General features: G+C 41.2%; 1 protein-coding gene across 1 annotated transcript in view; it reads right to left on the reverse strand.

Moving 5' to 3' along the window:
- Positions 1-9,853, reverse strand: part of LOC138794726 (gamma-aminobutyric acid receptor subunit rho-2-like) — a 56,634-nt gene extending 46,781 nt beyond the window's left edge. Inside the window, exons 1-2 of the mRNA XM_069973571.1 lie at positions 9,711-9,853; positions 6,333-6,439 (exon numbers count right to left, since the gene is read on the reverse strand). Coding sequence (XP_069829672.1) covers positions 6,333-6,439; positions 9,711-9,826 — 223 coding nt within the window. The 5' untranslated portion in view covers positions 9,827-9,853. The remainder of the gene's footprint in view (positions 1-6,332; positions 6,440-9,710) is intronic.
- Between the last annotated feature and the right edge of the window lie 1,702 nt (positions 9,854-11,555).

Below are 11,555 nucleotides of genomic sequence, written 5' to 3' on the forward strand. Positions count from 1 at the left end.
CCTTATTTTTTGCGTCACTAATTGTACTTTGCAATGACAGGCTGAATTTTTGCATAAAGTATACTGCGAAACCAGAAAAAAATTCAAAGTGTGGTGAAATTGAAAAAAAAAACGCATTTTGTTTATTTGGGGGAAATGTGTTTTTACACCATTCGCCCTGGGGTTAAACTGACAAGTTATTTATGTTCCTCAAGTCGTTACAATTTAAACGATATATAACATGTATAACTTATATTGTATCGGATGGCCTGTAAAAAATTCAAACCATTGTCAACAAATATACGTCACTTAAAACCGCTCCATTCCCAGGCTTATAGCGCTTTTATCCTTTGGTCTATGGGGCTGTGTCAGGTGTCCTTCTTTGCGCCATGATGTGTTCTTTCTATCGGTACCTTGATTGCGCATATACGACTTTTTGATCGCTTTTTATTACAATTTTTCTGGATTTGATGCGACCAAAAATGCGCAATTTCGCACTTTGGGATTTTTTTGCGCTTACAACGTTCACCGTACGAGATCAGGAATGAGATTAATTAATAGTTCGGGCGATTACGCAGGCGGCGATAGCAAACATGTTTGTTTATTTATTTATTTGTTTACTTTTATTTATAACCTGGGAAAAGGGGGGTGATTCAGACTTTTATTAGGGGAGGGGGCTTTTTATTGACAACAACACTATATTTTTTTTTTTTACACATATACTAGAAGCCCCCCTGGGGGACTCCTAGTATAAGTGCTTTGATCTCTCATAGAGATCTCTGCAGCATAGATCGGCATGAGATCGGCACTCGTTTGCTTTCGGCTGCTGCAGCCGGAAGTAAACGAGTGCCGAGCCGGGGAAGGCGCCATCTTGGAGCGGTCCCCGGCCGGCTTCAGAAACGGAGATCGCTCCTCCGGGATAACATCCCGGAGGAGCGATCTCCGCCACTAGACACCAGGGAGACGCTGGATCCGGTAATCGGTAATCCGGTACCTATACGCCCTTTGTCGTTAAGGGGTTAAAGCGATCAGAATACAGGAGCAGGACCTGTCAGCGTCCTGCTCCTGTATTCCCTCCCATAGGCTGCCGGCACTTCATGCCAGCAGCCTATGGGACGCCGAGACGTGACCTCTCCGGCAGGCGTGATGATGTGACGTCATCACGCCTGCCGGAGGTCCCGTCCCTGCGGTTCGCAAGATGGAGCCAGAAGAGGAGGAAGAGCTGCTGTCTGCAGCCACACAGCGCGAATTAGGTGAGTATGACGTTTGTTTTTTTAGGGGCACCTCTGGGGGCATTATTAGTTCATGGGGGGGCACCTGTGGGGGCATTATTAGTATATGGGGCACCTCTGGGGGCATTATTAGCTCATGGGGGCACCTCTGGGGGCATTATTAGTATATGGGGGCACCTCTGGGGGCATTATTAGTTCATGGGGGCACCTCTGGGGGCATTATTAGTTCATGGGGGGCACCTCTGGGGGCATTATTAGTATATGGGGGCACCTCTGGGGGCATTATTAGCTCATGGGGGAACCTCTGGGGGCATTATTAGTTCATGGGGGGCACCTCTGGGGGCATTATTAGTATATGGGGGCACCTCTGGGGGCATTATTAGCTCATGGGGGAACCTCTGGGGGCATTATTAGTATATGGGGGCACCTCTGGGGGCATTATTAGTTCATGGGGGCCACCTCTGGGGGCATTATTAGTTCATAGGGGCACCTCTGGGGGCATTATTAGTTCATGGGGGCACCTCTGGGGGCATTATTTGTATATGGGGGCACCTCTGGGGGCATTATTAGTATATGGGGGCACCTCTGGGGGCATTATTAGCTCATGGGGGCACCTCTGGGGGCATTATTAGTATATGGGGGCACCTCTGGGGGCATTATTAGCTCATGGGGGCATCTCTGGGGGCATTATTAGCTCATGGGGGCACCTCTGGGGGCATAATTAGCTCATGGGGGCACAGCAGGGAATCCTACATACAAGGGGCACAGCATGGGATCCTACATACAGGGGGTATCCCACACAGTGCAGTTACTTTGGGAGCCTACAGGAGGGAGAAAGGAAAGGAAGTTGCTAGAAATGTGCGGAGCCTAAATTGTTTGTCTCGCAGGTTTTGAAAAGATTAAACATATCTGGAAGGAATCATCATGGAGGTCTGGGCCGGATGGAGAGGAAAAGGGAAAGTGACGCCTCAGATCAAAGAAGACGTTACCTGTGAGTCCCTGTATGACGGTTTTATTATTTTGTAGAACATCATTTAGTAGGGGTGCCCCGAGGTGACAGCTACTACATTATCTGTACTCAGAGATATCACTGTGTTATCTGTGCTGTTACATAGGACTGCAGGTGACTACTACATTATCTGTACTCAGAGATATCACTGTGTTATCTATGGTGTTACATAGGACTGCAGGTGACATCTACATTATCTGTACTCAGAGAGATCACTGTGTTATCTGTGCTGTTACATAGGACTGCAGGTGACTACTACATTATCTGTACTTAGAGGGATATCACTGTGTTATCTGTGGTGTTACATAGGACTGCAGGTGACATCTACTACATGATCTGTACTCAGAGATATCACTGTGTTATCTGTGCTGTTACATAGGACTGCAGGTGAAATCTACTACATTATCTGTACTCAGAGATACCACTGTGTTATGTGGTGTTACATAGGACTGCAGGTGACTACTACATTATCTGTACTCAGAGGGATATCACTGTTATCTGTGGTGTTACATAGGACTGCAGGTGATATCAGGTGACTTCTCCAGGTTGCAGAAGTTCAAACTTCATTGTGCCCTGCTGACAGTTTATTATGGGAGTTGTAGTTTTGCAGCATGTGGCTCTTCAGGTTGCAGCACTACAACCCCCATCATTTCCAACTGGCAGTTTATGATGAGAGTTGTAGTTTTTCAGCTGGAGAGTCAAAGATTGGAATACAATGATTAGACAATGACACAGTACAGTCCATTAATTATAGGGGGCAGTAGTGCAGTACATGAGGTGGAGGCAGTGACATTAGAACATGGTGGCACATTAGAGTAATTGGACATAATGTTAGATGACTTTGCCTGATCTGGTGAGATGGGGGGGCCCCAAGCTAACATTTTGCACCAGGGCCCATCAGCCTTTAGCTACGCCCCTGGCATTCGACACCACTCCACTCACTCTCAACACTTTAATGAAGTCCAGTATGGATAGCAGAGGAAGCTTTCAAGTCACTCAGGTGTTGCGACCTTCTCCGATAGCATAGATATGAACAATAGAACTTCCAAAAGACACAGTGGAAGGCACTTACTGACTCTTCAAAGTGACGCAGCATAAAATAAAGCAGGTGGGTGGGGATGCTGGAAACAGGTTCACAGGTAGCAGCTGTTTTGTGCACAATTCTTCCACCAACTGACCCCAGATTGTTCTCGCGTCCATTTTTTTTAATTAAAAACACTTCCTACTTGAACCTTATTTAGTCCTTCAGCATATTTAAAGGTTTTATTCATGTCCACCTTCCCTTCTTTCCTCCAAACTATACAAATTTAGATCCTTAAAGTGACACCCCCTTTTTGCAATATGACTTCTCTACTTAGGTTAAAAGGGTAAATTTAGCAGTTTTTATACCTTATTTTGTATCAAACGTCATTATGCTTGTTCCAGTAAAAAGTGATCTTTTATCATCTGCAGATTGTGCTATCTGTGCGGGGCATAGTCCCACCCACAGTGCCACCGTTGCCCCCCCCTCCCCCCGTAACATCATTGGCGCACAGGAATGACCTCTCATCGGCCATTGTTATGGGCCCTCCTAAAGGGGTTGGGGCCTAGACCTTTAGGCTAGCCTGTTCCAATGGTCGTCGAGGGGCAGCGCCTGTGCACCGATGATGTCACGGGGGCGGGACCAACAGTGGCATTGTGGGTGGGGCTAAGTGGCACTTTACCCCTGAAGCTTTGCCCAGATAGCACAATCCACAGATGATAAAAGATCACTTTTTTACTGGGACAAGCACCATGACATTTGATATAAACTAAGGTAAGAAAACTGCTTAATTTACCCATTACACCTGTGTAGAGAAGTCAGAATGCAAAAAGGGGGTGATAGTGTCTTTTAAGTCTTTTCCTATAGGTTTTAATCTTCAGACCATCTATACACCAGCTATACACCCCAGCATATGATTATCTTTCCCCACTGCCTGGTTGCACTGGTGACTTATTTTAAGGCTGTCAGAAACCCCTACCCCTAAATCCTTCTCCTCTGCAGTCTTTGCCAACACAGACCTGCCGATATGATACTTGGATAGAGGATTCCTTCTCGTGCATTATTTTGTAATTGGAAACATTGAACTGCTATTTCCATTGTTTTGACCCTGTATCTAATAAGGCTAAATCATTTTCCATATTACAGACACCTAAAGGAATATCAACCTGATTGCACACTTTTGTGTCCTCAACAAGCAGACAAACCTTACCTATCAAACCTTCTCGTACATCATTCAAAAAAATAAAAAAAAAACAGGACATAGAACAGACCCTTGTGGCACCACTTGTAACCAATCTCTGCTCAGAATATACACCATTAGTAACAACCCTCTGATATCTATCCTTTGGCCAACCACAAATCCATTGAACTATACTGGGATTAAAGGGCAACTCCAGCAAAATAGTTTTTCTTTCAAATCAACTGGTGTCAGAAAGATTTGTAATTTACTTCTATAAAAAAAATCTCAAGTCTTCCAGTACTTATAGACATAGACATTTAGGACATACAGAAGCTGATAAGTGCTGGAAGACTTGAAATTTTTTAATAGAATTTTTTTTTTTGCTGGAGTTGCCCTTTAAATACAGGCTTTGCTGAAGTCCAGATAGGCGGTGTCTACAGCACCACCTTCATCCAGCACTTTTGTGACATAATAAAAAAAAAATCAATGAAAACACTGGGGCTAAACCCATACAACTGGAGCCAATGCTATGTCCAACCGTACTGTGATTATTAAAGCTTCCTTGTGGAAACACTGAGCACAAGTAGCTATTCAAATGGTACACTTTGTGAATGGTTTGGGTTGGGTTGCCGTGGTTTGGGTTTGTATGAACCCGAATGCTCGGCATCAGATTCCCGCTGTCTGCCCGCTCCGTGGAGCGGGTGGATACAGCGGGAGCACTGCCTGGAAAACTGGGATACAGCCAATGGCTATGGCTGTATCCCAGTTTTCCAGGCGGTCCTCACACTGTATCCACCCTCTCCACGGAGCGGGCAGACAGCGGGAATCATTGACGAGGGTTCGGCAGGTTCGGACCATCCCTAATGGATACACAAAGTTGCATACGTTTTTTCCATTAGTTTTTCATCCGTTTTTTTGCAAAAAATAGATTGCAAAAACGTAGTGTGAACCCAGCCTTACTTCCAGGATAGGTCGTCTTAGAAAATCTGCAACAACTTGGCCCTGTCTGAATGCAGTCTTACTGAACGGTCTGTCAACTATTTGCTTTGAAATTCATTCTTGGGAAGATAAAAAATTTGTCTACTTTTTAACTTACAATAGAAAGTCCCAGAGCGTGCCAGATTGAATCAAATTTTTGTCTGGTGCATCTTTAAAACTTTAAAGGGATATTCCACTTAGAACAAACTTTTAGTATGTTGCTGGCCAGGCTCAGAACATAAACAACCTATTCTTACCTCTAAGCGCACCCCTGGTGTCCTCCTACGTCATCCTAGATCTCCGGCTGAACAATCCCGCCTTGTCTGGCTGTGACAGACTGCTTAGCCAATCACTGTCGAGAAGGGACAGAGCCGTGGCCAGTGATTGGCTGAGCAGGCTGTTACTGCCAGACGAGTCTGTGTCAGAAGTGGAAGTGGGATCATTCAGCCAGGGACTAAAGATGAAGTAGGAAGACATCGGGGAAGCACAGAGAGGTAAGAATAGGCTGTCTGTTATCTTCTGCACTTGGGCAGCAACATATTAAAAGCTGAGGAGAATGAGCCACGAGAGGACCACACTCAGCGTGTTTACTCCCGACTCTGTGTCATGTGACCTGGCATATGCAATGCAAGTCTATGGGGCCGTCCAGACAACAGGTCATCTTCCCACTCAATCTACTGATCGGTCAGGGTCGGAGCATAAAAACTTTTGACATGTCCCCAGGGCATCAAAGCAGCAATAATCTAACAGCATTTATAGAGAGTACAAATCCTCAGAAGGTTTATTTAAGAAATCAAGTACATATGTGCAATGTTTTGACCCAGCAGGGTCTTTATAAAAGAAAAAGAACTAGAGAAATGTCTCAATTCACAAATATCCTACTTTCCCATGAATCCTTTTAACGTAAATAAAAATGAAGCTATAAGTCTTTACCTCCAAATGCTGGCCTCATAGTGAAGTCATGCTCATCAACTCGGATCAGCTGATCATTTTTACCTCTTCTAAGTTTGGTGAGATCGTGATTCTTTTTATATAGGTGGCTGAAAAAGAAAAATGTTTATTTGATTGGATGATTAATAGAAAACGGCTTTGCTCAGTGATAGTTCAGTGTCATCCACTATATTCACCTTGTGACTGGATTAAAAGGGTACTCCAGCAAAAAAAAAAGTAATTCAAATCAGCTGGTGCCAGAAAGTGCCAAAGATTTGTAAATTACTTCTATTTAAAAAAAAATCTCCATTCTTGCAATACTTATCAGCTACTGTATGTCCTGCAGGAAGTTGTGTATTCTCTTCAGTCTAACACAGTGCTCTCTGCTGACACCTCTATCCATGTCAGGAACTGTCCAGAGCAGGAGCGGTTTTTTATGGAGATTTCCTGCTGTTCTGGACAGTTCCTATCACAGACAAAAGGAGCATCACACTGGAAAGAATATATTACTTCCTGCAGAACATACAGCAGCTGATAAGTACTGGAAGACTGGAAATTTTTAAATAGAAGTAAAATACAAATCTCTGGCACTTTCTGACACCAGAATTTTTTTTCCCCCACTGCCGTACCGCTTTAACCAATTTTCAAGCCACCGTCTGTTCCGAAATCTATATTTCTGTTGAATAGATGGAAATGTCCTGCCTCAGCTAAAGAAGGCGATAATCTCCTGCAGTCAGCAATTGCCTATTCTATAACAGGACCTGCAATTTATCTCTTGCTTAGCGCCATAGATAAAGCGCATATTTTATAGTCTCTAAGCGCTTACATCATGTTAGTTAATCTGCAGAGAATTAAAAACTTGGCCGGCTACAAGGCATTAGGGAAGCTTTCAATTATTCCTAGATGTTGCTATTAATGAACTTTCATACTCCCTACATCAGAAGTCAGGCTAAGTATAACGCGCTTGTCGGAAATGCGCACACAAGAGCGTCCTTAGGGAAGAAAATGTAAATTTTTTTTTCCCCTTTTGAGGCTAATATATTACATAATCCGTTTGTGCTTCTGCAGATCAGCTTTAACAAATAATCTGAAGGGACACTTTTTAGTTGGTGACATAACTACAGGATGCAGAGAGACCTCGAACAGATTGTATGAATGGTTTAAAAGATTTACTTTCTGATGTAACGCAAAGTACACCAAGCCAGATAATATTTCATGATTATACTTACTTACCATAAATAAATGCAAGACCTATACTATGTGATGGAAGAGTTAAACTTACTTAGGAACAGAACCTCATATTGGAAGGACCTTTCATTATAAGGCTATGTTCACACAACGTCCAAAAAAGGAAAAAAGGTGTCTGTTTTTTGTGTTTAAAAAGACGTCCATAATTACATCATTTTTCAGTGACTGCAATAAACTGCATTGGCGGCTATCGTATTGAATGATGGACGTCTTTTTCACACGTTGTATTGAATGGCGGTCTTTTAAGGCAGACGCATTGTGTGTGGAAAAGACGTCCGTTATTCCATAGACTTCAATGCATTTTTAGTCAACCCACTTAACCCACTTTTTTGGACGTTGTGTGAACATAGCCCTAGTCTCCTACATACTAAACTCTGCTTTAATTTAATAAAAAATTCCAATTTTGTGGTATTACGGACTCGCTATACAAGAGTCGGCCACAAGCTTTGTTTTAGGCTGCTATGTTTTTAGTTTCAACATAATTATAGGCCCATAAAGTGATTAAACAATAGTCCCCTCTATTCCTGCCAACTACAACCTGTCTTAAAGGATATTACAAGGTCCAGACTTATCCATGCCTTTTATACTAAAACCAGCAAATATATTTTATTAGCCTTCCTCTCCAATCTTGGAGAAAAAAAATTATATATATATATATATATATATATATATATATATATATATATATAATTTTATTTTTGGGGGGTAACATAAAGGATATGTGACATGGAATCATCATTATCCATAGTGTTCATATGTCCAAGCACAGCTTAGCCAATTGTCCAGCTTTCTGTTTATAAGTGATGATTGTACTAATTGATCTATCAATCATACGTATTGAAAGGTATAACTTATGTGTCCATGTAGTATTAAATGTACCTGTTATAATTCTACTTCTCTGTAATCCACAAAGAGTTCATTTTAAATACATCATATACATACCAATACATATAAATTAAAGACAGTGTAAAAAGACAAACAGCATATAAAGAGAGCATGTAATAACAACGCATATAAATTAAATACAGCACATAAATACAGCATATAAAGTCAGTATATAAAGACAGCAAATAATACAGCATATAAATAACAATGCATATAAATTAAATACAGCATATAAAGGCAGCATATAAATAACATTGCATATAATACAGCATATAAAGGCAGCATATAATATAAAGGCAGCATATAATACAGCATATAAAGGCAGCATATAATATAAAGGCAGCATATAATACAGCATATAAAGGCAGCATATAATATAAAGGCAGCATATAATACAGCATATAAAGGCAGCATATAATATAAAGGCAGCATATAATACAGCATATAAAGGCAGCATATACTACAGCATATAAAGGCAGCATATAATATAAAGGCAGCATATAATACAGCATATAAAGGCAGCATATAATATAAAGGCAGCATATAATACAGCATATAAAGGCAGCATATACTACAGCATATAAAGGCAGCATATACTACAGCATATACTACAGCATATAATACAGCATATACTACAATATATACTACAGCATATTATACAGCATATACTACAGCATATTATACAGCATATACTACAGCATATTATACAGCATATACTACAGCATATTATACAGCATATACTACAGCATATTATACAGCATATACTACAGCATATACTACAGCATATAAAGGCAGCATATAATACAATATATAAAGCAGCATATAATACAGCATATAAATACCAATCCCTATAAATAGATCCAGCATATAAATACAGCTTACAAATACCAATGCCATTTTCTGATCCCCAGCTATAAATCAACTATTTAGCAGAATCTCAAAACTTTCTATTTTTGTGTTGACCAGTAAATAAGAAGTCAATATGAATGGATTAAGATTATCAGATCACCATGCACAGCAGCACCAGGCATAAAATACTCTTTAGGAACAAATAAAAGCAATCTATATACCGTATCGATAAACCTAGTTTTATATTATATATATGTTGCATATACAGACAAGATAAATTTGACATTTTGACTCTCCAAATTTTCCTGCTGTCCAGTATTAAACCATATTGGTATATAGGCAAAGATCTAGGCACATAGGCAATAGGCAATAGATGAGAGTATCCCCAAGGGTGCTTACCTGGTTTGCTTGTGCACTTCCATCTGATTTGTCCATCTTCTCCTCCTATGCTTCCTGCTTTCTGTGAGGAGGATGAGGCAGAAGAGCAGCAGAAGGAGTTTAAAGGAATGAGACATTTTCAGAAAAGTGGAAAGAATCTGATCAGCTCTGCAGTTTCTGCCAGCAGTTGTAATGCCCACAGCACACATGGAGTCAGCTGTATATCCCTGGAAACATACTGGCAGGACAGATGAGTGTGCACTCCTAGAATGTACTACTGAGACCACTGGCTCTCCTTACATGAATGATAGGCACTGGCCATGTCTGTGATCTAGGAGAAGTTGGCTTTGCTCTACTACACATCCCCTGGGGTCCTAGGACAGAGATTTCACTAAATCCATTACATAATAAGCATGTGGTTCACAATGCAAGGGTGGGCAGGCTGCAGGATTCAGCGCAGCACTAATCTGGGTTAGATTTTCATGATAAACCGCAGAATCTTTACAAACATTTGGAAATGCGGTTTAAAGATTTGTATTTTGTCCTTTTTTAGCTAATAATGTAGACGATAATATTATGTCATATGAAGCTTTAATGTTACAAATCTAGAGAAGGACTGTGCTGTGGTTACAGAGGTTAGGGGGGTAAGAAAGGGATAGCACATTGGGAGGCAGCAATGGAACAGATGGATTTTCCTGTGTTGTAAATGCTGCAAAATGACTTTCTTTTTTTTTTTTTTTAAACAGTTTTAAAGGGTTGTCCCAAGAATGAAAATATGAAAGGTTTTGTCATAGACATTAGCCCAGATTTATTAAAGTGTACCTGTCGTTTAATTTAATTTGTGTGCAGATATCAATAGTTCAGGCAATTTTAAGAAACTTTGTAATTGGGTTTATTAGCCGCAAAATGCATTTTTATCATGAAAAAGCAGTTTGAAGCTCTCCCCACTGTCTTCATGGTTCTCTATGAAGAGAGGAGGGGTGGAGGGAGATGAGGCACCAAAACAGGACAACAAAGAGTTAATTTACAGCTACATCACCAGGTTATCTCAGCACTGACCTCTCTGACCTCTGAATACCGACTTTCACTCCCACTGTGTAATCCTTTGTTCTCTGCTCTCTGCTGACGACTAATCTCCCTCCTTCCTCCTCCCCCCTCCCCTCTCCATAGAACAGACAGGGGCATGTCTAATACAAGACATGATTTCCTGATAATGAGCAGTGAATGAGAGAGAGGAGGGGGAGGACCTGGGGAAAGTCTTTTTGAATGTCTTTTAGAAGTCTCTAACCTGCTGATATTTCCTTATAGTGCATGGGGTGCTGAGGATGAAGGTAAGTTTGTTTCTTTCATCCTCAACATGGTTTCCATGTTGTTAATAGTTTGATCTTTATGCTAATTAGGCTTTTTGCCACACTGGGGGCGGGGCTACCTCCTCGTCTGCTGATATTCATTAGAAGAGGCGGGCCAGTTGGGGTCAGTCCCGCCCCCAGTGCACTAAAATGACTTACTAGCATAGGGGGTTAAACTAATAGCATGGAAACAGCACTAAGGATAAAGGGAAGAAATAGAGATGAGCAAAGCAGACGGAATTTCGTTTTGTGAGCTTCGCAAATCATTTGGGAAAATTTAGTTAAGATTTTATTTGTGATTGTGATTTTATTAAAAGAGCCAAAACTATAGTAGCTACCGTTAAAGAAGGGCGAATTTGTTAAAGCATGTTGTTGTAAAAGTGTCAAAAAATGGAAAATCACAATTTAAAAAAAAGTCAGTCAGCCAATTTCCGCCATTCCTCTCCTCTCTGTCCCTATATCACTCTGTTAGTCTCTCCCTGCTCTGCTCTAACAGCCTGCTGCCATCCTGCTCTCT

This window comes from Dendropsophus ebraccatus, chromosome 6 (assembly GCF_027789765.1).
Source record: "Dendropsophus ebraccatus isolate aDenEbr1 chromosome 6, aDenEbr1.pat, whole genome shotgun sequence".
Lineage (NCBI taxonomy): Eukaryota > Metazoa > Chordata > Amphibia > Anura > Hylidae > Dendropsophus > Dendropsophus ebraccatus.